General features: G+C 44.3%; 1 protein-coding gene across 7 annotated transcripts in view; it reads right to left on the reverse strand.

The window, feature by feature from the left end:
* Nucleotides 1–26,953, reverse strand: part of LOC111982075 (roundabout homolog 3-like) — a 324,508-nt gene that overhangs the window by 98,179 nt on the left and 199,376 nt on the right. For all 7 annotated transcript variants that reach the window (XM_070449356.1, XM_024013621.2, XM_024013617.2 and 4 more), the window contains exon 2: nucleotides 20,649–20,975. In XM_070449356.1, the coding sequence (XP_070305457.1) occupies nucleotides 20,649–20,975 (327 nt within the window). The remainder of the gene's footprint in view (nucleotides 1–20,648; nucleotides 20,976–26,953) is intronic.

The raw sequence follows: 26,953 nt of genomic DNA on the forward strand, positions 1-26,953 counted from the left end.
GCCTTCCTCTCTCTCTGTGGTTATTGGTCTCTCCTCCTCTCTCTCAGTTTACTTTGATAGTTTGTCTCTCCTCTCTCTCTCTGTGTGTGTCTCCTCTCTCTCTCTCTGTGCTCTCTCTCTCTCTCGTTCTTCGTCTCTCTTCTCTCCTTTATTCTTGGTTCTCTCTCTCTCTCTTCCGTGTTGCATTGTCTCTCTCTGTCTCTCTTGTTTGGGCCTCTCCTCTCTCAAATATCATGCTCATTGTTTGTCCCTGTCTCTCTCTACTCTTCTGTGTCTCCTTCTCTCTCTCTCTACTGTAGCGTGTGTTTCTCCTCTCTCTCTCTGTTATCACTGCTCTCGCTTTCTGGGGTCTCTGGTTTCGTCTGGTCTCTCTTCTACTCTGTTGTCTCGTATCTCCTGTTCTCTGTTCTCTACTCTCTGTCTCGTTCTCTCTCTCTCTCTGTTCTTTGTTCCTCTCTCTCTCTCTGTTTGTTCCGGATGTCTCTCTGCTGGTCTCTCTCTCTCTTTCTATGTGTCTCTTCTCTCTCTCTCTTCTGTCTCTTGTCTCTGTGGTCTCTCTGTTCTCTTTTTTTTTTTGTCTCGTTCTTCCTTTGTCTCTGTTTCTCTTACATGTAATGTCTCTCGTCTCTGACTGCTCTCTCGTGTGTGTTTGGTATATTCTCCTCTGTTCGTCTCTCTCTTGTATGTCTCTGTGTCTTCTTCGCTTCCTCTTTCCTATCCTCTCTTCTCTCTCTCTTCTCTCTCTGCTCCCTCTCTCTCTCGTCTCTCTCTCTGTTTGTCTCTCTCTCCCTTCTTGTGTCTCTCTATTTTGTGTCTCAATGTGTCTCTCTGTCGTCTCCGTGTCTCCTGTATGATCTCTCGGTCTCTTTGTGTGTCTCTCATTTCATGATCTTGATGTGTCTCTTCTCTCTTCTCTCTGTGTCTCTCGCTGTCAGCTCTCTGCGTCCTATTGTCTCTCTTTCTGTGTCTCCCTGTGTGTCCCTTCTCCTCTCTCTCTCTCTGTCTCTTCTCTGTCTCTGTTCTGTTCTCTGGTCTCTCACTCTGTCTCTTGTCTCTGTCTCTGTGTCTCTTCTCTCGTCGGTTTCCTTCTCTCTGTCTCTTCTCGTCCTCTCTCCTTCCTCTTTCTCTCACATTTGTCTCTCTCTGTGTTGTCTCTCTATCTACTGTGTCTCTCTGTACTCTCTTGTCTCTCTGTGTCTTGCTGTGTTCTCTTTCTGTGTCTTCATGTGTCTCTCTGGTTGTCTCTCTGTGTTCTTCTTACTCTTTCTCTTGCTCTTCTCTCTTGTGTCTCTTCTCTTCTCTCTCTCTCTCTGTTTGTCGTCTCCTTCTTCTTCTCTCTTTGTTCTCTTCTTGTTTCTCTTCTGTGTCTCTCTCTCTCTCTCTGTATCGTCTCTCTCTCTCTCTCTCTCTCTGTCTCTGTTTCTCTGTCTCATGTTCTCTCTGTCTCTGTGTCTGTCTCTGTTGTCTCTCTGTGTCTCTCTGTGTCTCTCTTGTGTCTCTCTGTGTCTCTCTGTATGTCTCTTCTCTGTCTCTGTGTCTCTCTTTGTCTCTCGTGTCTCTCTGTGTCTTCTCTGTCGTCTGTTCTCTTTGTTCTCTCTGTCCTCTTCTCGTGTCTCTCTCTCTCTCCTCTCTAACTGTATGGTCTCTCTCTCTCTCTTGTGTCTCTCTTCTCTCCTCTGTGTCGTCTCTCTCTCTCTCTCCTCTCTCTCTTGTGCTTCTCTCTCTCTTCTCTCTCTCTTTTCTCTCTCCTCTCTCTCTCCTCTCTCGTTGTCTCTCTCTCTCTGCTCTGGTCTCTCTCTCTCTCTTTTCTCTACTCTCTCCTCCTCTCTCTCTCTCTCTCTCATCTCTCCTCTCTTCCTCTTCTCTCTCCCTCTCTCTCTCTTCTCTCTCTCTCTCTTCTCTCTCTCTCTCTCTCTCTCTCTCTCTCTCTCTCCTCCGTCTCTCCTCTCTCCTCTCTCTCTCTCTCTTCTCTCTCTTCTCTCTCTCTCTCTACTCTCTCTCTCTCTCTCTCTCTCTCTCTCTCTCTCTCTCTCTCTCTCTCTCTCTCTCTCTCTCACTCCTCTCTCTCTCTCTCTCTCTTCTCCTCTCTCTCTCTCCTCTCTCTCTCTCTCTCTCTCTCTCTCTCTCTGTTCTTCTCTCTCCTCTCTCTCCTCTCCCTCTCTTCTCTCTCTCTCTCAAAATCAAAGCTGATTTGCACAGTTGAGGGTAATGAGCTGAAAACAGTAAGCAATTGGGGATGTTTTGGGGGCAAGGTAGCCTAGTGGTTAAGTGTTGGGCATTACTGAAAGGTTGCTAGATCGAATTCCTGAGCTGACAAGGTAAAAAATCTGGTCGTTCTGCCCCTGAACAAGGCAGTTAACCCATCTGTTTCCTAGGCCGTCATTGTAAATAAGAATTTGTTCTTAACTGACTTCCTAGTAAAATAAAAAAAAGATTTGGTTCTTGTAAAATTGCCTTATTGGTTCTACAAAATCTACTCAACATGGCAGATAGTCTATGTCAACATGGGTCTTAGGTAAAACCAGGTAAACATTTGGTAGGCTATACACTGAAATGTCATGCATTGTGCAGAAATAAATGACATTTTTGGAAACTAAATAATCAAATGGCATTTGGTATGAAACCTGATAGCCATATGCTGCTCCTGCTTGTAAAATTGCAGAAGTGTCTGTCAGACTTGTGTGTGTGTGTGTGCGCATGTGGTGTGTGTGTACCTCCGGACAGACAATCTCTAGTTACCCCTCATAATGGAGGGGCTATTAGGTTTGGGACAATAGACAGATATCCCTGTCTACTGCTAGGACCACAGCTGTCATGGAGGTTGTGTGGGCATGTGTGTGAGTGTGTTGTGTTGGGGGGGATTGGTGGCATGAGCTGGACGGGTGCTTTGAGGGGAGGTGTGCGTGTGTGTGCAGGAGGGGGGGCTTGTTTGGAGCTTAAAGGCACGTGTGGCTTGGACATCTGTCCCACCCAGAGACCCCTCACACACACACCACACACACACACACACACACACAACACACACACACACACACACACACACACACACACACACACACACACACACACACACACACACACACACACACCACACACAACACACACACCTCCCTCGACGCTCTCCCCTGGACATTTCATATCTCCAAACTCCCGACAGGGATAAAAGAAGGACCCACTCTGGATAATGAGACTGGTGATGGAGGCAGGAAGGCTGGGGCTGCTATGGTGAGGCAACCACTGACGGACCCAGACAGATATTGCCTTGGGGACGATAGGGAAATGAGAAGGGGGAGGAGGGGAAGCTGGGGGGGGATCAGTCCAGGATGGTCCATCCCCCCAGCCACAGGACCCTGGTGGTGCATTTACTTCTCTCCTTCCCTCATTTCTCCTCATTTTATCCCCCTCTTTTGTTTGTGGTGCGTGTTTTTCCTTGTCGTGCCACTCATTTAGACGCTGTCTCCCCTGGTTAGGCCCGTCAGCTGAGTCCAGTTAACACACAACAGCTGGGGATTCCTCCCCTTACCCTCACAGACCCCCAAACACCGACCTTTTGGCGGCTGATGGATGAAAGGCAGCTGGCCCCACCGCGGCGGTGACGGGGCATGAAAAATGATTTCCTTTATGACAGAGAAAACGCACAGGACGCACCAGGTTGAGGGGAGTTCTGACACACCGCCGTGCATATGATACCTGTTTTTTATTTTACTGGACAGAAGATGATCAGACAATGCGTGAAACGTGCTTAATTCATAGATAAACTAACAGCGTTTGCGTGTTTGATAAATACGTGTTTCCATTTGGGTAGCTATACGAGGTAATACTGTTTACAAATCAGGTTTCCCGTCATGTAGCTTTCTATTGTCCAGCCACTACCCATTTTCCAACCACTACTTTTCTCCTTCCCCCCTTATGACACCCAGGTGGTGACAGCTAGGACAGCAGAGTCCCTACCCATCTTCCGAAAGCACCTAAAATCCTACCTTTTCAAAGAGTACCGTAAAAAAAAAAACACACACACAAAAACATTCCTGAACCAACACTTGACTCCCCCCTCCCCCCTAGCTCTGACTTTGCTGATAACTACTTTGTTGAGGAAAAGTGTACTGACTATGCCAAGATGAATGCACTAACTGTAAATTGCTCTGGATAAATAACTCAAATGTAAATGTAGAATGGATGCATGACAGAAAGCATACAGTTCTTTACAGCTTCTCAAAACTCATCAGCTTTGGCCGGGGCATCTCATGAAAACACGTCCCATAACCACAAAAAAATAATGTCTCTAACTCAACCTTACATGACATAAAACACGGTGGCTCAGACTGCCACAAAAATAGTCGGTGGAGGCCGGCAGAGGCTGGGGAGGGAGAGATGGACGAGGTGAGCTGTCAAGGTGCAACATTTTAGGGCTTTCTAAGTGCTAATAAACGCCCATGCCTCGGCCTCCCAGCAGCCTTTCACACCCGGACCTGTCAGGGCGACAAATTGGAGTTATAAATGAGTGTGTGTCGACTGCTCGGGTCAATGTGGAGGGTGACTGTGACCTGCAGGCCCTCATTATCAGGGGGAGTAAGGCGTTATGGGGGTGGAGAGAGAGAGAGCGAGAAAGAGACAACCTTTCCTTTCTTGCACTAACACTCACACTTGTCTTGTTGTTGCTTATTATAACCGTGATATGTGGTTGGCTGACCTAGCTACCTTAAGATGAAGGAACTGTAAGTCGCTCTGGATAAATGACTAAAATGGCTATAATGTAAATGTAGAGAGAGACACAGAGAGAGACACAGAGAGAGGGAGAGAGAGAAACATTGCCTGTGTATGTGTGTGTACATGTAAAGGTGTGTGCAGGGTTGGGGAGTAACGGATTACAAAAAAAACTGTAACTGTAATCCGTTACGTTACCAGCAAAAATATTGTAATCAGATTACCGATACTTTTGAAAAAGTAGATGATTACTTCTAGGATTACTTTCAAATTTAGAAGGGATGTTCGCTGAAAATAAATGTCCATGAAACAATTCCCTGTTTTCTTAATTACCTTTCATATTAGCGTCAGTCAACTGAAAAAGTGCTACTTTGATCTTCCCGCCTGAGCAACATACACGGTCACAAAAGAAAAAGGTATGGCGCGCCAATAAATGCCTGTATTATTCAATCATAACTCAAAGTATAATACTGTATTAGTCCACTGTTTCATTTTATATTTGAGTATTTCTAGACAAACAATATAAACCACCATAGACATCCTTGCATCCACAGCTTTCTCCAGCACCCACTCGTAGCACGCGCTCCAGCAGGTATATCTCACTGGTCCCCCCCAAAGCCAATTCCTCCTTTGGTCGTCTTTCCTTCCAGTTCGCTGCTGCCAATGACTGGAACGAATTGCAAAAATCTCTGAAGCTGGAAACACTTATCTCCCTCACTAGCTTTAAGCACCAGCTGTCAGAGCAGCTCACAGATTACTGCACCTGTACATAGCCTATCTATAATTTAGCCCAAACAACTACCTCTTCCCCTACTGTATTTATTTATTTATTTTGCTCATTTGCACCCCATTATTTCTATTTCTAATTTGCACATTCTTCCACTGCAAATCTACCATTCCAGTGTTTTACTTGCTATATTGTATTTACCTCGCCACCATGGCCTTTTTTTGCCTTTACCTCCCTTATCTCACCTCATTTGCTCACATTGTATATAGACTTATTTTTCTACTGTATTATTGACTGTATCTTTTGTTTATTCCATGTGTAACTCTGTGTTGTTGTATGTGTCGAATTGCTATTCTTTATCTTGGCCACGTCGCAGTTGCAAATGAGAACTTGTTATCGACTAGCCTACCCGGTTAAATAAAGGTGAAAAAAAAGAAAAAGCATTTATTTTTACTTTTATGTGTGAGTGGTTACATGTCAAATCAAATCAAATTGTATTTGTCACATGCGCCGAATACAACAGGTGTAGACCTTACAGTGAAATGCTTACTTACAAGCCCTTAACCAACAATGCTTTAAGAAGTTAAGAACCTCAGCCCTGTTCCAACCTCAGCCCTGTGTTTATCAGACAGGGGCAGACTATAGAAAGTGAAACATGTGTTTCAAAAGGGTGGACAAAAGTTTTGAAAAGCTACAATCCTTAATGGGAACAATAACAAGGTGCTCACTCCACTGTTATTTTACTTATACTGTAGTGTCATAGTTAAGTAGTTACATTATGCTTTTTCAGAGGATGCATAACAATCAATGGACGACCCTGGGCAGGAAAGGAGGAGTGCAGAGATGCACAGCCATCTACAGATGGCCAAAAAGGGACATTTTGTACACCATTGAAACAAGCAAAACTACAACCAGGAGGACCACACACCTCACAAAGCCGGGTTAATCACCTGGTATTTGGCTTCATCATAGAGGATGTGCAACCATTTTRACTAGTAGAGGTGCCTTCATTCTGCAAGCTAGTAGAAGTAATCAGTGGTGGGAGAAGGGTCATGTGTAGAAATAATTTAATGCAACGAATTGAAAGGGAATTTGAGTTCATGAAAGAAGCTCTATCCACCAAACTCCAGACTGTAAAGTCAGTCTGCACCACAGCAGACATCTGGTCTGCCKACAACAGAAGCTTCTTCGGCATGACATGCCACTGGATCGAGGAGGACACCTTGGAGAGGAAGTCAGCTGCTTTGGCTTGTGCGAGACTGAGAGGACGTCATACCTACAATGGGATTGCTGCCAAGTTAAAATGCAGTCTTTGAAATTCAGCACAAAGTGAAGGCCACTTGACAGACAATGGAAGCAACTTTGTAAAGACATTCCGGGAGTTCAATGGAAATGAAGAGGAGCAAGATGAGACGGATGATGGAGACTTTGAGGTTTGATGATGTTGTAACGGATCTCCTGTTCGTCGGATGAGGAGTAGCAAGGATCGGACCAATGTGCAGCGTGGTAAGTGTTCGTCATTTTATTAAACTGAACTGAACACTACAATACAAAGTAAACAAAAAAGAACAACCGAAACAGTTCCGTCTGGAAACTAATACTAAGACAGAAAACAATCACCCACAACACACAATGAAAAACAGGCCACCTAAATATGGCTCCCAATCAGAGACAACGACTGACACCTGCGTCTGATTGAGAACCATACTAGGCCAAACACATAGAAATATAACATACAGAACAAAACATAGAAAAACAACATAGAATGCCCACCCCAACTCACGCCCTGACCGAACTAAAATAAAGACATAAAAAAGGAACTAAGGTCAGAACGTGACAGTTGTGGGTGCGATTCTTGAAGAGGAGGTTGAGCAATACCTTTTRTCTCCCTTTACATCAACATTGTGTGGCACACACCCTCAACCTCATCGCCACCAATGAGGTGGACAAAGCTGCATCCCAAGGTCCATCACAAAAATTGTACAGAAGTGCAATGTCAAAATGTTCCAGCATTTGGAACAAAGCACACAATTCCACATTAGCTTCAGAGGCAATAGAGGACATTGCAAGCATGAAAGTAACTGTGCCATGTGTGACAAGATGGAGCTCAGAGTACCGTGCCATCTCCAAACTCATAGCCCTCACAGATGACCAGCTGGGGCAAATCGGTGAAGAACTGGGTGTGAGCAGAAAACGACATCCTTGTGAGATTGCTTTTCTCAAGGAGCCACTCAAATTCTCTATTGATCTTCTTCAGGGAGAGAAGAACTGTTTTCTTGGCTTACTTATCCCAACAATCCTAAGCTTGAAGTCTAAACTCTCAGAGAAAACGCCTCCTGCGACATTCTCATCACTGCGGTCATTGAGGCTACAGACCGCCGGTTTGGACCTATGCTAAGCACCCATGAGGCAAAAATGGCAACTGCTACCGTGCCAAAGTTTTGACTGTGTTGGCTCAACCCTGGAAAGAGAGAGGAGATGCGGAGCACATTAGTTCAAGAAGCAGCTTCTATGGGGAACACGCAGGTTGATGAGGGAGCTCAGAATGAGTCTGATGAGTCAGACAACAACAACGGCCAGTAGCACTGCAGAGGACGAGGTGAGGAAGTACCTCGAAGACAAAGACAAGTCTTTGGAATCCTTGAAATCGTTCCCCGTAGTCCGGAACTTGTTTCTGAAGTACAACACTACACTGCCCTCCAGTGCCCCAGTTGAGCGCCTTTTCAGCTATGGTGGAAACCTGTTTACCTGTCAGRGAAACAGGATGTCTGATGCTCATCTAGAGAATGTCCTCTTGCTGCGATAAAACAGCAATTTCTGCCTTCAATCATCTGAGTAGGCTAGCTTCAGAATAGGCCTACTGCAATGCCATGTCTGATATGTGGGTTTATTGCAACTAGCTGCACTTTTTTTGATTAAACTTAAAAAACTACCTGTTGGCTTAGATGTGTGATTACACTGTGCACGTTGTAAAAAAAAAATCTTCATATTTCTATTTCTCATTTTAGTCATTTAGCAGGCGCACTTATCCAGAGCGACTTACAGTAAGTAGTGAGTGCATACATTTTCATACTTTTTTGTACTGGTGTCCGGTGGGATAAGTGTTTCGCAACATCCATGTTGCTGTGTTACTTAAGGCCTTACTTATACCTGGTTTTAACATGTATCCTTTGTCCTGAACATTGTGTTTGTGCCCACATTTTTAGACAGGTGTACCTGATTAAAAGACGCATTGCGGTCTGACTGTGATCAGATCTTATAGGTGTAAATGGACAAGATCAGGATGAAGGACGCATGTTAGAGGCAGGTATACAGGGCTTAAATACATTTTTGTCACAATGTTTTGTGATGTGTTCTAATGTGGCTCTGATTAGTGGCTCAAACATCAATAAATGTTGTTAAATTGATAATAATATTTTATTTCTTGTGTGTTTTACGGGTGAAGTAATCCAAAAGTAACGGAAAGTAATCAGACTACCTTACTGAGTTTAGGTAATCCAGAAGTTACATTACTGATTACCCTGGGTGTGTGTATATGTGTAGCCTACAGTTTACAGTTTGTGTGTGCGGAGGACCAATAAGCTCCTTGGTAACAGTGAGTTAGAGGGAGGGAGGAGAGGGTAGTTTATGGGGGTTGGCTTGGCCTCCACCATCTCCTGCATGCATCTCCTCCCCCCAACAGTCAGCCCCATGCCTCAGGCCTACTAGGCTAGTTTGATTGAAAGAGACATATTTCAAGTCAAGATGGGCTGTATTAAAATACAACTTGTTCTGACACCCAGCCCCTTCTTCTCCCATCACGCTATCACACACCCCCTCTCCCTTTCTATCTTTCTTCACCCTCTCTCCCCTTCCCCCTAGCCCTCTTCCCCCGAAAGCAGCACTGGTCTGTTTCAGCCTTGGAAAACAGCCTGTGGACACACACACCTCTTTGGGGTGTTCACATAGTGCCTCGCTTCATGGTCCATTCCCATCTCCTATATTGGTGTTCCTGCTCTGGCTGTGCTCACCCGACCAGGGGTAAGAGGTTAATCCCCAATACACCTTCCATGTTTGTGGGTGGGGGGAGGCTGCTATGTGTGTGTGTATATGTGTGTGTAGATATATATTTGGGCTACAGTCCCCCAGGACTGAGCGCCATAATTCAAGAGAGTACGATAGGGCAACATGTCTGCTGCCAGGCAAGAAGCCCTCTCCAACCTCTCTGCCGTCACACTGGGGCATTCTTACTGAAGCCAGTTTCGAAGCAACGTTCCAAATGGGCCTTGGTCAGAAGTACTGCACTATAAGGAAATAGGGTGCCACTTGGGATGCATGCTATGTCTCGTGAACAGCACCAACAAAGGGCTAGCTGTTACCTAAATAACTAGGGGCGGGTGGGTAAGTTGTGCCACGCTTGTTTCTAGGAAACCATACACAAAATGAATAATTTGACCAAATATTTAGGAAGAGGTAATCATTTCATGGAGTCTAAAGGAAAATAACACATGGAAAAAGTGGTAAGCAATAAAGGGTGCAGCTGTTTGTTCACCCGCCAGCAATTGCTAATAACCCATCCGCAACCGCCCGACTATACAGTGCATTCGGAAAGTATTCAGACCCCTTGACTCTTTCCAAATTTTGTTACGTTACAGCCTTATTCTAAAATGCATGAAATTGTTTTTTRCTCTAATCAATCTACACACAATATCTCATAATGACAAAGCAAAAACAGGTTTTAGAATTATTTATTTTTAAAGCTGAAATATCACATTTACTTAAGTATTCAGACCCTTTACTCACTACTTTGTTGAAGCAGCCTTGGCAGCGATTAGAGCCTTGAGTCTTCTTGGGTATGACGATACAAGCTTGGGACACCTGTATTTGGGGAGTTTCTCCCATTTTTCTATGCAGATCCTCTCAAGCTCTCAAGATCCTGTCAGGTAAGATGGGGAGTGTTGCTGCACAGCTATTTTCAGGTCTTTCCAGAGATGTTCGATCGTGTTTAAGTTCGGGCTCTGACTGGGCAACTCAAGGACAAGGACTTAGTCGAAGCCACTCCTGAGTTGTCTTGGCTGCATGCTTAGGATTGTTCTCCTGTTGGAAGTTGAACCTTTGCCCCTGTCTAAGGTTCTGAGCGCTCTGGAGCAGGTTTGCATCAAGGATCTCTCTGTACTTTGCTCCGTTCATATTTCCATCGATCCTGACTAGTCTCCCAGTCCCTGTAGCTGAAAAACATCCAGACAGCATGATGCTGCAACCACCATGCTTCACCGTAGGGATGGTGCCATGATTCCTCCAGACGTTACGCTTGGCATTCAGGTCAAATAGTTCAATCTTGGTTTCATCAGACCAGAGAATCTTGTTTCTCATGGTCTGAGAGTCTTTAGGTGCCTTTTGGCAAACTCATGTGCCTTTTACAGAGGAGTGGCTTCTGTCTGGCCACTACCACAAAGCCTGATTGGTGGAGTGCTGCAGAGATGGTTGTCCTTCTGGAAGATTCTCCCATCTCTACAGAGGAACTCTGGAGCTCCTTCAGAGTGACCATCGGGATCTTGGTCACCTCCCTGACCAAGGCCCTTTCCCCCGATTGCTCAGTTTGGCCAAGCGGCCAGCTCTAGGAAGAGTCTTGGTGGTTCCAAACTTCTTCCATTTAAGAATGATGGAGGCCACTGTGTTCTTGGGGACCTTCAATGCTGCAGACATTTTGGTGTCCTCCTCCAGATCTGTGCCTCGACACAATACTGTGTCGGAGCTCTACGGACAATTCCTTCAACCTCATGGCGTGGTTTTTGCTCTGACATGCACTGTCAACTGTGGGACCTTATATAGACACGTGTGTGCCTTTCCAAATCCTGTCCAATCAATTGAATTTACCACAGGTGGACTCCAAGTTGTAGAAACATCTCAAGGATGATCAATGGAAACAGGATGTACATGAGCTCAATTTCGAGTCTCATAGCAAAGGGTCTGAATACTTAAGTAAATAAGGTATTTTCTGTTTTGTATTTTAATACATTTGCAAKCATTTCTAAAAACCTGTCTTTGCTTCGCCATTTTGGGTTATTGTGTGTAGATTGAGGAAGAACACCTCACTCCCCTTCTTGGCTTCCATGGCAACCCCCACGGGAACCTTTTCCCAATCAAATCTTTCCTCCACGGGAACCACACCTGTTGGCATTCTCACAAACAACCACAACATTGTTTCAATAATAATAGCTTTTATCGCAGCTATGGTATATAAAGCTTTTTTGAGGCCTTGCTCACAATTCATTCTGTGGCAGCACAATGACCAAACGATATACTGTATGTGAGGCTCTTGATCATATCTTTGATCATGACACTGGTGAGGAGGACAGAGGCCAGGAAACTGACAGTGAAGATGCATTAGAGGAGGAAGTGTCAGAAGTTGAAGACAACACAGAATATGATCCAGACCAAAAGACAACCGAGACAATCCAGTGATGAGGAAGAGGGCCCTGCTGAGGTTGTTGTTACATTCCAGTCAAAGAATGGGAATTTGTCCTGGTCTTCATCCCCACCTGAGAGGTTGGCTGTCGGCTGAAAATATTATCAGGATGACCCCAGGGTCAAATGAGATACGCCATATCCCGGGTTGATGACATACAACTATTCCTGACAGAGTCAATCGCAACTATAGTGATCAACATGACCAACTTGGAGGGGAGACGCGTTTACAAAGACTACTGGAAGGAGGTAGACCGGACAGACGTCCAAGCAGACGTGGGTCTCTTGATTTTGGCTGGTGTGTACAGAAACTAATCTACCACCAGTTTATGGGATGCAGAGTCTGGTCGGGCAATTTTTCGTACCACTATGTCACTCCAGATATTTCACGTGTTGTCACAGGTGATTCGCTTCAACAACCGTGATACAAGACCAGGCCGCCGTCAACATGACAAGCTGGCAGCTATCAGAGAGGTTTGGCACAAGTGGGTGGAGCGCCTGCCACTCAACTATAAACCAAGTCCAGGCACATGCAACAACCACCACGTATTGTCCAACGTGCATGAGAACACACAAAATGTAACCACCATTGATTGACAGATTGTGAACATTTAAATGTTTTTGTCATTGATAGAAATACTGTTATTGTTACTGTTGTTCTTTAATGTGCTCAGACATTAATTTTGTAATATGATAAAGTTTTCATGTGTAGTTCTGGGCTTATGTCCTTTCTTTACTAATAAAATCCTACRGGTCAGTTTTGACTGGGAACACAACAGATGTTATTTTGTATCACTATTAAACAATTTGAAATGGTTTCAAAACAAATGTCCTTGTTAAACTTTGACACAAAGTAGTCTGTGTTAAATAGAACAATATGTTTCATCTGAGTATTTGTTATAGTAAAAAAAAAACATACATTATGCATTTTTCACTCAAAAACGAGTTGTATGAGCTCAGGTCAATAAGGCCTACAGGCCATAAATAGCAAATGGAAGTGACAAACTTGTAATGTTCACAAGAACTTAAGTTCATATAAAGATCTAACACAACATTAGGTGATAATATAAGTATTATTATGGATTTATAATCAGCTATAATTGGGTGGTCATTTTGGACCGGGAACACAGAATTAATAAATATGAAACAAACACAACATGGTTAATTGTTCAGTAATCTTATGGCTTGGGTGTAGAAGCTTTTAAGGAGTCTTTTTGTCCTAGACTTGGCGCTCCGGTACCGCTTGCCGTGCGGTAGTAGAGAAAGCAGTCTATGACTTGGGTGACTGGAGTTTCTGACAATTTTATGGGCTTTCCTCTGACACCGCCTATTATATAGGTCCTGGATGGCAGGAAGCTTGGCCCCAGTGATGTACTGGGCCGTACGCACTACCCTCTGTAGCGCCTTACGGTCAGATACCCAAGCAGTTGCCATACCAGACGGTGATGCAACCGGTCAGGATGCACTTGATGGTGCAGCTGTAGAACTTTTTGAGGATCTGGGGACCATGCAGCTTCTCTTCTGTTATTATATGTTGTCCTAGAAGACGAAATAAACCCTTGCTCACCAGAATAATGTCATAAATCGATAGAATGAATGCTTCAATCTAGTTGACATCGGTAAAGATGTCTCTGTCATCTCTGCTTCTTTCACGGAGCAAAGACGTTTAGGGACCGGGGAGAAAATGCAATAACTCAACCCCCAAAAAAACTGGAACCTTTTCAAAATGTCTAAACGACATCAGTTTGACCGGTTGTAAGGAAATAGAAAGCTGTGAAAATGACTCATTCAAGACTGTAAATTAATAACAATGATTCATTATTCTTTCATTCAATAACTGTAATGTAAATGGCGTACAGTGCAACACAATGGGGCAGTTGTCTAAATGATCAGCAGCCGATTCAAAAATCAAACTGTCGCATAATAGTGACTTAACTTCTGCTAAACTTGAGAGGTGCATCCCAGCCTCCTCTACAGTTGAATACATTAGTCTCACGCTAAGTGACTTTGAAAAGTATACGTTCTTCCAAAATGCAGTCATTTTAGCTTTGAAGGACACTTCAAACAGACAGACAGAAGTATGTTGCGTCAAAAAACTTGGATGAAAGGCTCCTTGGATAACGTTATTTACCAAAAACAAGCACTTCAGACTGGCAGAGGTTAGAGGAAGAAGGAGCTTCACAGCAGGAGGCCTGTTATTACAACACACTATGTCCACTTGTTATTCAGTGCCTCTGTCATGTCTGTGAAGTGTGTGTGTGTGTGTGTATGTAAGAGTCAGCAGTGTGTGTGCGCGTGTGTGTGTGTGTGTGTGTGTGGTGTGTGTGTGTGGGTGTGTGTGTGTGTGTGTGTGTGTGTGTGGTGTGTGTGTGTGGTGTGTGTGTTGTGTGTGTGTGTGTGAGTGAGCAGAGTATACACCCTTCACCACTGGATAGAAGGACTGACCCAAAACAATTGAAGGCAAAAACAAAGAGAGGGGCATGGTGAGAGCGCGGAGGGAGGAGGGCGGGGACCTGCCCTTTTGCCCCCCAAGCGTATCCTTTTGAATGCAGATACACCCAACAATAATCCTTACTGAGGTGGTCTAATCTGTGTGGCCAGCTAATAGAGACATTGTCTGCCTGGAAGAGGATACTTTAATCTAGTAATGGTCTGCGTTGGCCTATGTAGGAGCATAGGGCCACAAGGAACCCCATTGTCTAGAGGGGCAATTGCCTCCATTCTCCCAAATTCCCCCCACTGACCCTCTCTATTCTGTCTACTGTACGCCAGCCATCTGGAGAAACTGTTCTGTCCCCACACTATCACAATGAAATGAGAATGGAAGATTAGAATGGGTCATTCTGGTTCCACCTCCCCCACCCCCTCTCTTTAGGGTACTGTATCTCAGTACGATAATGAAGATCTCTGAATACTAATCAAAGTCTGATAAGTCATTTAAAATGGCGTTTCAAAAGGTGCTTAAGAGAGGAGGAATCCCAAGTAATATATTTAAGAGTGTTTCATGGCTTAAAAAAATTAAATAACGACAAAAATACATCACCGCCCGAGGAAATGGCGTAAAAAGAAGTGTAGGGGGACAATGGTTTAGTCGGTGTGATGTTTAGTGTGAGAATGCAGCCCAGAGGCACTGTCGTTGAACAAGGAGTTGATGAGATGCCAAACATATAAAGGTCTCAGCCATTTGCAAAAAGCTGTATGACAATAACATTGCCATAAAATGCACATAAACAAATCATAAAAAGCTTCATTGAACTAAATTATTTTATTTATTTATTAAGTCACTCTTAAATCTGTTCAGAAAATGTGACATCCCATCATGTTTCCCAAAGCCAAAATGGTTGATCTAGTATTTTTGTAGTACCGTATCAAGAAGAGAAACTTGATATTGTTGTGCCTTTACTGTAAAATCTATTCAATTAAATTGGTTATCTCAAGTTGGAAAGCGCGCAAAAAGATCAACTGCGTCATGCAGATTTACTCAAAGAATGTGTGTGGGCTCGGAAGCTTTCTTGGTGCCCACCATTCAATGAGGGACAGCTTGCCAAATCCCAAACACCTCCATATCCGCCTTCCCTCAGGAGCCAACGCAGGGTTAAGAAAACGAGTTCTGAACATAGTCTGTAGACTGACTCACGCACACACAACAGCAGAGAAACATGACAGAAATGCAGAATCTGGACTGGGACTGGGCAGTGAGCAAGAATGCAAGCTACAGATATAGGATCTTAATTCGAGCCAGTTTGCTATAGCAGAAAAAGAATCCTGCAGCACAGGAAATGTGAATTATTATGTGGATTATAATTAATATAATGTTTTTGTAGGGATTGATCCATTTTCATTGGAGCAAATAAAGTATTTTAAAGTGTAAATTATAAACTTTAGAAGCCTTTTTAAACCTCGACTACACTAGGGAAGATTCCTGCAACAACAGGATGATGAAATTAAGATACGACATCTGTATATTGGGTGCCCACGTTGGTGGTAAGAAACAGGTCGGTTTTCAATAATTGTATGTGTGCTTATTCGCTCCATTGTTGTTAATAGCAGTTTATTTCTCCCAAACAGACCAACTGCCACATCGGGGGATTTGGAATAGACGCTTACGCAAACACAGCCAGGCCAGTGACAATGCCAGACACCGCACTGTTCTAGCATCGAGAAGAATATGCCAACCAATTACACTGTTGGGTCATTGACACCTTTGTACACTACTGAAATGTTTTATTATTTACAATGGTGGCCTACCCCGGCCAAACCCGGACGATGCTGGGCCAATTGTGCGCCCGCCCTATGGGACTCCCAATCACAGCCGGATGTGATACAGCCTGGATTCAAACCAGAGACTGTAATGATGCCTCTTGCACTGAGATGCAGTGCCTTAGACCACTGCGCCACTTGCGAGCCCTAATTTGAGGTACATGTCATCACATTTGTGTATTGGATAGAGATAGGATAGGAGGCAGATTAAATAGGAGGCTGTTTGTGTGTGTTCCTACAAATGTGGGATCTTCATTTGATCACTCTCTGCAGGAGAACGTTCCTGTAATGCAGGAAATTAAAAACTAGTAGTGTATTTAAAAAAGCTTCTGAAGTTTGTAATTTCCACTRTGAAATTTCAGACTTGATATTTCCTTTTGAAAAATGGATCAACCACTACAGGATTATTTTCCTGCTTTAGCAAACTGGATCAAATTAAGATTCTACATCTGTATGCTATTCAATTCCCCTGGGTGATGCCAACTTTCTTAGTTCCCTGTATAAGTTATGCTAGGTGTCAGCAAGCTCTCCTGACTTTGTGCATCATCTAGTTGTTGTTGGTTGCAGCTGAGACAGATGGGCAGGCTAGTCATCTCTGACACTCCAGTCTCATCTCGGAGACGGTCAAGACCACTGCGTCAGTGGATGAGCATCCTGCTGTCTCAGTCCAGTCATGACGTATGGGCACCTTCTGGGCAGCGTGATGGCTTCCAATGAACACTTGGCCCAGGAACAGATGGCAAAGGTGTACTTTCTACTGACCCTCTGCCCACCGCAGTGCCCAGTTCTCATCAAATGTGCTGAGCGGTGTTTACCCTGTGCCCATTAATGTGCCTTGCACATGAAGACTCTCAAACAACTCCCTCTAGCATGGCACAGAAGGGGGGGTGGGGAGTTCAACTACACCCATTTCCCCCACGTCAACAAACTCCAAACCAGATGGATCTGTGACAAATCCATTTAGATCCAGTCGAATGACTTAAGCTCTTCTCTGACCTTTCCAACTCTGGAGCGGTGGTCATCTTAAGGTGAATTTCAGCTCAGAGAATTCATTAAAAAAACATATTGTAGAAATCAATAGAGAGTTTAAACGTCTGTTTGCTCGGTTATTTGCGGAGGGTCAAACGCAGCTAAATCCCCTTGAAATGTGCTTTTAATACAACAGCATACGGTTTTGTCCTATCATTAGGCAAAGGCCACATTGAACGCCCAAAGTGTAATGCGTCTGTCAATAAAAAGTTCCCAGAGTCAATTAAGCGGAAACTTGACTTTGAAACGGCCTCTCGGCTYGCAGGCAGCAGGCTCCTGGGGAAGAGGACAACACAACAAAATAAATGGAATAATAAAGCAGCCGTAAGTAGAACTATAAACAGCACCATATTCACCGAGCCTGACCCCACAGGAGTTGCCTTGGGGACAAGAATGGGAGTTGATCTATTTTCGCAACTGCAACTCATTTCCAAACAACATGCTTCTGAGATAACCGAACAAATCGAAGGAATTCTGTAATCACAGTATAACCCGGTTACAGGACTCTGATTCAACGAGTAAAGATCGACCTCGCACATCTAGGAAATATATCTTGCCTAATACTCCTACACTTGCATAACAGTTTGGGAACTAACATAATCTGACAGACGGTTGAGGTCAGTAGGAGGGTCTGGTGTATTTAACAGTGTGGTGGAATAGCCCGCGTAGATAGTGATCTGTATCAATGAGAGATAATGGAGCTTGATTAGTCACAACGGTCGGAGTGGGATTTTATTGTTTTATTGTAAACCTGGATGCTTCTGCTGTAACCCAGGACACACAATGGCCCTGCAGATGCCCCAGCATTCATTAGCATGGGGGCAGGGGTAGTGTGTGGTGTGTGGTGGGGGGGGGGGGGCGGGGGGGGGGGGGGGGGGGGGGGGGGACGTTTTCACACACCTGTTGTCATGTCCTCTTGACCCCCATCCTCTCCAGACACCACACACACACACCATTGGCCACAGGCCACCAGCAGACCTCAGTCTCATTAGCCCAGTCTGGTCTTATTAATTCATGATCCTCGAGGAGGACAGGTTTGGCGGTGGGCCCAGCTCAATGACACAGACGGAAGGGGACCAGAGGGACCAGCCAGAGGTCCTGGCCTCACCTTGGCATTCTGACCCCTCCTTTTGTGTTGTCCCCCTGGTCATAGTCCTGTCCTCTGCCTTCTCTCAGCCCCACGAGCCTGGCAGCAGGCACTTTGATTCCATTAGTTAAGCTGACACACAGGAGGGCTCAAACAGTCTAAACTCAAAACAGACCAATTCAGAGAGATCAACTCCTAGACTATCCAACTCAGGACTAATTAAGAGACATAGCAACTCAGAAACAGACTAGCTCAGAGAGATCTACTCTGAAGGGCTTCAAGAGAGAGAAGACCATATCTTCAGCCAGTACAGTGGGCACTTTAGTGGAAACACAATTGGCACACAAAGGCATTTGACATAGCTGATCACTGGAGACCAGATACTTGGAGAACTTCCTCAGGTAGTTGACTTTCAGACTGGCAAAGCCAGTTGTAACCGAAAGCTTTATCGACAGGATGCTTTCACGATCAAAGTGAAAGAAAACAGGCTATTGCACTCGTCCAATTACGAGTAAAAAAAAAAAGAGAGATTTCTCACGATCTCTTGAAGAGGAGTTAGACACACAGAGAAAATGCATCAATGGTGACAAATTGCTTTGGAACCACTGACTGGTACAACTGGCAAGAAAATATGTCTAATCTCTGCTGAACTCTACAGGCCCGGGCCTGTATTTCTGCTCTTAGCTGGACGTGAGGTTGGAAATTGCTCAGTGTGGAGCGTGTAAGCAGTTATGGACACCATGGCCATATTGGCCTAACCCATCGGATTAATAACAGAGGAAGCCAGCCTGGAGCTGCCTGAGGTTGAAATTGCTCAGTGTGGAGCGTGAAGCAGTTATGGAGCACCATGCCCATATTGGCCTAACCATCGGATTAATAACAGAGGGCAGCCAGCCTGGAGCTGCCTGAGAGAGCGTGCCCTGTAGCAGCTTGGCCTTTGAAGAGGGAGGAGGGCAACTCAGACACCCTTATCTGCAAATACCCCCTTCCTCCCTATCCTAATCCCTTAAAACCTCAAAATACATTTTCTGGAGGAGTGGTGTGGTGTGTGTGTGTGTGTGTGTGTGTGTGTGTGTGTGTGTGTGTGTGTGTGTGTGGTGTGTGTGTGTGTGTGTGTGTGTGTGTGTGTGTGTGTGTGTGTGTGTGTGTGTGTGTGTGTGTGTGTGTGTGTGTGTGTGTGTGCACATCTTACTTCCGGAGCATTGGCCCCAGGGCTGTCTCGTGGTTGGGGTCTCTGAATGGTTGGGAGTTTTAGGGTGAGCGGATATTGCCAGGGCTAAGTCCATAAAAGGAGGGTTGAAGCATTTGACGTTCACTGCTCTTCAGTAAAAACGCAGTTTGTTTTTGAGGGACAGAGGGTATAGTCTGTCATGGGACAAGACAGCCTTATAATAATTGAACTCTAACAAATATGTGTATATTGCTGTCATACTGTTTACTGGGGCTGTCCAACCCTGTTCCTGGAGTGCTAGCCTTCTGTAAGTTTTCGCTCTAACCCAGTTGTAACTAACCTGATTCAGTTTATTAACACAGCTAATTATTAGAATCAGATTGCTAGATTAGGGTTGGAGTGAAATTTCCTGGACAGTAGTCTCCCAGAAAGGGTTGAAGAGCCCTGCTGTATACAACAGTTTGTCGGATATGCTACTTACATCATCTATAACAGAAAGAAAGAGGAGCAAATGGCAGCTCTTGAAAAAGGAATGTGGTAACTTGTAGCTACCAGGGCTTTGTTCTAAAGCACTGAAAACCGCGCAACCAATAAAACACCAAGAAACTATCACTCAATCATATAGGGAAATATTCATAAAACAGCAACAAAAAATACTGAAATATGCAAATTACCCGTTGTGTATCAAAAGGATTACATAATGAAATCTAATGCAATAGCACATCGGCTAATCTAATAGTGAAAATCAAATTGGCCATCCACGTTTTATTTTGAGCAAGAGAGATTTGCAGCAGTGCCACTGTTGTGAAAAGCTGCCATTCTCACAGGGTTTTCTTAGGTGTGTGTGTGTGTGTGTGTGTGTGTGTGTGTGTGTGTGTGTGTGTGTGTGTGGGTTGTGTGTGTGTGTGTGTGGTGTGTGTGTTGTGTGTGTGTGTGTGTGTGTGTGTGTGTGTGTGTGGTGTGTGTGGTGTGTGTGTGTGTTGTGTGTGCTTGTGCTTGTGTGTGATGATTTCAGGGGCTAACATCTGCTACCTGGAAACAGCCACAGTTGGCTGTTCTATCTTCACTTTCCCTTTCCAGTGCCAGTTGTTACATTTTGCTTGAGCTAAGGATTGCCTCTCCTCTCTGTCAATGCTATGCAGTGCTATACTTGATCAATTTCTGACAACTTGGCTCAAACACACCTCTCTATCCCCAAGAGCCAAAATGGCCAAGGCACTTACTTGCCACTTCCAGTGATGCGTTGCGACTGACGGCCTCGCCTAGGTAGTTGCGTGCCACGCACACATAGACCCCCTCGTCGGGTTTGCTCCGTCGACCGTGGACGATACGCAGGAAGAACAGGGAGCCGCTGGGCAGCAGCATACGGTGGGAGCGTGGATCTTCCCTGTCCGTCTCCACTCGTTCGCCGTCTTTGTACCACTCCACCATGGGGCTGGGACGCCCCTCTGCCTTGCAGTTGAGGGTGGCCGGCTCGCCCTTGGACACGATCAGGTCAGAGGGGTGCTCCACGATTCGCGGGGGGGCATCCTCCAACCTGGGTCGGGATCCTGGAATAGAGAGAGGGGGTAAAGAATTAAGTGTAGTCTGTTGTAGAGGTCTTGACAGTTTCAACAGACCCAAAATTCCGAGATCTGACCCGGGTCCTAAATTCAGACTTTTGTCTTGGATCTGAGTCGGGTCTGATATAATTGCCACGGGTCTCGGATATGTGCAATTAAAATGTATTTACCGACTGAACCCAATTGAACCTGTCCTCTGTTAATTTAGTCTTTGTGTGATGAGAACTGCGCAAGTTTGTTATCTGTCAACCAATTACAATTCAATAAAGCGTATAGCTTATGTCCAGCTGAAACTGGTTCTGGCTGCTCACCTCACATGCACCTGCTGCTGAGGAGAGAGAGAAGAGAGAGAGTAAAAGGAGCCCTGGCCTAGGCTACTGTTGATTGCGATCATTGAGTAGTTTTTCATTGAAGTAAAACGAAAGTTAGAGGTGAAAGAGTACAGTGAAAAGTAGCTGACAAGGGTAATGCCTTTGGGGACAAATGTTTATATTGTAGTGAACAAAGAGGAGAAAAACATTGCCGCGGCCAAATGGACTATGTGCAACTCGCTATTCAGGTTTGATGCAATTTTCTACCTTTTATTTATTTATTTTCGTATTCATTATTAATTGTTTAGTAYTTACTATTATTATTGTAAATTATTATTATAATTATTATTATTGTAGGCCTATGTAATAATATAAACCAGTTATTTAAATATCCTATGCAAAAAGTGTTTTGTTTCATTTTGTTGAGACATTTCATTGACTAAATTAAGGTCTGTCTTTTACATTTTGTGCTCCACTTAGTTTAAGGTTAAAAGTAGGCCTGTTGTAATATAAATAGCATTAGCCTATTGCTGTCATTGGTTGGGTAGGCCTACAGTAGACAATCACCTTTGTTGGTAATAGCTGCAATATAGGCCTAGCCTGTTCAAAACTTTTATTAAGGTTTCATTGAGCCATTTTTATTGGCCAAATGAAGTTCCAGCTGGAATGTTGTGTTGCCGCAATATAATACAATTACCGGAAGGCCTACTATGCTACTCGCACTCAAACCATGAAAAGGAAAAACCAAAGAGGGCAAGATGCAAAACTTAATTTAACGCTGCAATATAATAACCTGTTGTTATTTTCCCTATAACAATGACTTGACTTGATTTTGATATTACCCTAAAAGTTAAGCAACTTTAATGAAGGTTTGGTGTGGTATGGCTATTATTAGGCTTAGCTACTGCAGGCCTATGAAGGCAGTGCAAACTGGCTGAGGAGTATTTTTCTCTGCTCTGCTGAAGGGTATTTTTCTGCACTCATACTGGAGTAATAAAGGTCTAGTGAAATGTACATATATTTGGGGGATTTATCAGGGGGTGCACCCTAAGCTCCCCTGAGAATTCAGACTTTTTCCACATCTTGTTACGTTACAGCCTAATTTTACAATTTGATAAAATATTTTTTCCCCTCATCAATCTACAKACAATGCCCCATAATGACAAAGCAAAAACTGTTTTTTAGACATTTTTGCAGATTTATTAGGAAATAAAACTGAAATATTACATTTACATAAGTATTCAGACCCTGTACTCAGTACTTTGTTGAAGCACCTTCAGCAGCGATTACAGCCTCAAGTCTTCTTGGGTATGACGCTACAAGCTTGGCCCACCTGTATTTGGGGAGTTGTATTTCGATCAGGTTCAAGTTCAGCTCTGGCTGCGCCACTCAAGGACATTCAGAGACTTGTCCCGATGCCACTCCTGCATTGTCTTGGCTGTGTGCTTAGTGTAGTTGTCCTGTTGAAAGGTGAACCTTTGCCCCAGTCTGAGGTCCTGAGCGCTCTGGAGCAGGTTTTCAACAAAGATCTCTCTGTACTTTGCTTTGTTCATCTTTCCCTCATTCCTAACTAGTCTCCCAGTCCCTGCCACTGAAAATCATCCCCACAGCATGATGGTGCCACCACCATGCTTCACCYTAGAGATGGTGCCAGGTTTCCTCCAGACGTGATGCTTGGCATTCAGGCCAAAGAGTTCAATCTTGGTTTCATCAGACCAGAGAATCTTGGTTCTCATTGTCTGAGAGTCCTTTAGGTGCCTTTTGGCTAACTCCAAGCGGGCTGTCATGTGCCTTTTACTGTGGAGTGGCTTACGTCTGGCCACTCTACCGTAAAGGCCTGATTGGTGGAGTGTTACAGAGATGGTTGTCCTTCTGGAAGGTTCTCCGATCTCCACAGAGGAATACTGGAGCTCTGTCAGAGTGACCATCTGGTTCTTGGTCACCTCCCTGACCATGGCCCTTCCCCCCCGATTGCTCAGTTTGGCTGTGCGGCCAGCTCTAGGAAAAGTATTGGTGGTTCCAAACTTCTTCCATTTAAGAATGATGGAGGCCTCTGTGTTCTTGGGAACCTTCAATGCTGCCGAAATGTTTTGGTACCCTTCCCCAGATCTGTGCCTAGACACAATCCTGTTGCTTGTTTATTGGTGGCGCTGGCAAAGTCCAGTTGGAGGTTTCTTTCTCTCTCTATTTCTACTCTCGGATTTGGGTCTGTTTTCCACTGGACTTTTCGAAACGGGTCTCACTGTCCTCGGATCCATTTGGAATGTGTCTCGTTTAAAAAAAATATACATATTTATGCAGGTAGGAAAGCCACGGATCCATTTCGGAACGGATCCAACTTTTTGGACCAGTGAAGACCTCTACTCTGTTGTATGACTTGACTTGATTCATTTTAGCCCCTAGTGGAGGGATAGGGGGTTAAGTATTACTGTAATAGAGAATGTTGTCAGTAACTAGGCGAAAGCAGGAGAGGGGAAACGGCTTCTTGAGCGTGCACTCGCCTACAGGGGAGGTTGGGAGAGGGTTGGTGCTAATCACTATGTGGTAAAAGGAGAGGGTTCATTTCCCTGTGAGCTCCACCGAGCCCTCGAACATAGCCTCTTTTTACAGTYGAGACACTCCGCACAAGGGCTGAGTGGGCGGCACACAACAGAATAAACAAGTCAACAACACACACATTCAATTTTTGCTCCCCTAACAGTCGACACTCAACCACGTCAACAACATGTGAAAAACACATTTTCATCATTCAAACTGTCAGTTCTGAGAAAACGAAGACAAGTTGAGTAATGTTCTCCACATGTGTCACTATTCTGCATTTATATCAACTTGATGGCTGAGAAATTACATGCTCTAAATTCAACTATCAAACAAAATGCATCTCCGGCTCAGAGGGGAGACGCACGAAACGTATCAATAAATTAAATTGTCCTGGGTTTTTAGAAATTCACAGAAAGGAATGAGGAAGGACTGCCAATGGTTTTGTTTTGCATAAGAGAGAGAGAGAGAGGAGAGCGAGAGACAGAGAGACACAGAGAGAGCGAGAAGAGGAGTATAAGAGGACAGAGGAGAGACAGAGAGAAGAGAATATACAGAGAGACCAGAGAGAGACGAGAAAGAGATATACAGAGACAGAGAGAGACAGAGAAAGAGATCATGAGACGAGAGAGAGACAGAGAGAAAGAGATATACAGAGAAGACAGCAGAGAGAGCGAGGAAAGAGATGATACAGAGACAAAGCAGAGAGAGAGAAAAGAGATATTACAGAGACAGAGAGAGAGACAGAGAAAGAGATATACAGAGACAGAGAGAGAGACAGAGAGAGAAGAGACAGAGAGAGAGGACAGAGAGAGAGGACAGAGAGAAGAGACAGAGAGAGAGACAGAGAGAAAGAGAAAGAGAGAGAGAGAGACAGAGAAAAGAGACAGAGAGAAGAGACAGAGAGAAAGAGACAGAGAGAGAAGAGACAGACGAGAGAAGAGAGAGACAGAGAGAAAGAGACAGAAGAGAGAGACAAGAGAGAGGACAGAGAGAAAGAGACAGACCGACAGACAGACAGACAGACAGACAGACAGACAGACAGACAGACAGACAGACAGACAGACAGACAGACAGACAGACAGACAGACAGACAGACAAAAGGTAATTCCATGCAGCAGGTTTTGTTGCTGGAGTGCTTTGCAATTGCTTCCCTCTCTTTCCCCCAATTTGATTGACAGTGTGTTGGCGAGACAATTATGGATGAATAACAACAGCGGCGCAAAGACTAACACTGTGGGGCGAGAAGGAATTTTCCACAGAGAGTCCTTTTAGGGATGACACAGGGAGGTGACTATCTCTCCCTATATTTGTCTGAATAATTACTGAGATGCACCGATGCCAATTATTACGGTTTTGATGACTTTGTTGTTGTTTTTTATTCCACCACAGTTAGGGACGCCAAAGATTTTTTGAGTCGTTGAGCTGAGTTTTCTTGTCGGCAATCCAAGATGGAGGATGAGGCTCTCAAGAGATCTCCACAGGGCCAGGTGTGAAAATGTGGGTTCCAACCGTGTCTGATAACAACTGATAAGAGGGCGGCTTAATATCCACTGGGCAAATGCCTTTCCCTCCACGGTCGAATACTCCAGGGTTATAGGATTAACAAGTCAAAGGTAGAAGGCTTTTAGTTGATGGAGGAGATACAGACTATTGTATTGAGTGATGGACCCTCACTCAAACCAATTATCTTGTTATAGAAGGAACGTGTGGACTCTTGATGTAAAGGTAATGGTGGTAGATGGACTTCTGAAGGAATTTCGAGTCAGATGTAAAACATCCATTTTCATGCGATAGCTTGACCTGCAGTGTGTGACTAACATCTCAGTGGATCATGGGCCTTTACCATACAGAATGATAGGCCTTTCAAAGCAAACTCTCGAACTGGCTGCTAAATCTTAACTTGCATACTGCCTCAGTCATTTATTTTGTATTGAACCTTTATTTAACTAGGCAAGTCAGTTAAGAACAAATTCTTATTTACAATGACGGCCTACCAGAAGGCAAAAGGCCTCCTGCGAGGACGGGGGCCTGGCATTAAAAATAAAAAATATGACAAAACACGCAAGAGAACAAGAGAGACACCACAACACTACATAAAGAGAGACCTAAGACAACAACATAGCATGGCAGCAACACATGACAACACAGCACAACATGGTAGCAGCACAAAACATGATACAATCATTATAGGGCACAGACAACAGCACAAAGGGCAAGATGTTAGAGATGACAATACATCACGCAAAGCAGCCACAACTGTCAGTAAGAGTGTCCATGATTGACTCTTTGAATGAGGAGACGGAGATAAAACTGTCCAGTTTGAGTGTTTGTTGCAGCTTGTTCCAGTCGCCAGCTGCAGTGATCTGAAAAGACGAGCGACCCAGGGATGTGTGTGCTATGGGGACCTTTAACAGAATGTGACTGGCAGAACGGGTGTTGTATGTGGAGAATGAGGGCTGCAGTAGGTATCTCAGATAGGGGGGAGTGAGGCCTAAGAGGGTTTTAAAAATAAGCTTCATCCAATGGGTATTGTTTTATTTATTTATTTTATTTCACCTTTATTTAACCAGGTAGGCTAGTTGAGAACAAGTTCTAATTTGCAACTGCGACCTGGCCAAGATAAAGCACAGCAATTCGACACATACAACAACACAGAGTTACACATGGAATAAACAAAAGATACAGTCAATAATACAGTTGAAAAATAATTCTATATACAATGTGAGCAAATGATGTGAGATAAGGGAGGTAAAGGCAAAAAAAAGGCCATGGTGGCGAGATAAATACAATATAGCAAGTAAAACACTGGAATGGTAGATTTGCAGTGGAAGAATGTGCAAAGTAGAAATAGAAATAATGGGGTGCAAAGGAGCAAAATAAATAAATACAGTAGGGGAAGAGGTAGTTGTTTGGGCTAAATTATAGATGGGCTATGTACAGGTGCAGTAATCTGTCATTGTGACGGGTATACAGAGATGACCAGTTTAAAGAGGAGTACAGAGTGCAGTGATGTGTCCTATAAGGAGCATTGGTGGCAAATCGGATGGCTGAATGGTAAAGAACATCTAGCCGCTCGAGAGCACCCTTACCTGCCGATCTATAAATTATGTTTCC

The sequence above is a fragment of the Salvelinus sp. IW2-2015 genome, linkage group LG20 (genome assembly GCF_002910315.2).
Source record: "Salvelinus sp. IW2-2015 linkage group LG20, ASM291031v2, whole genome shotgun sequence".
Lineage (NCBI taxonomy): Eukaryota > Metazoa > Chordata > Actinopteri > Salmoniformes > Salmonidae > Salvelinus > Salvelinus sp. IW2-2015.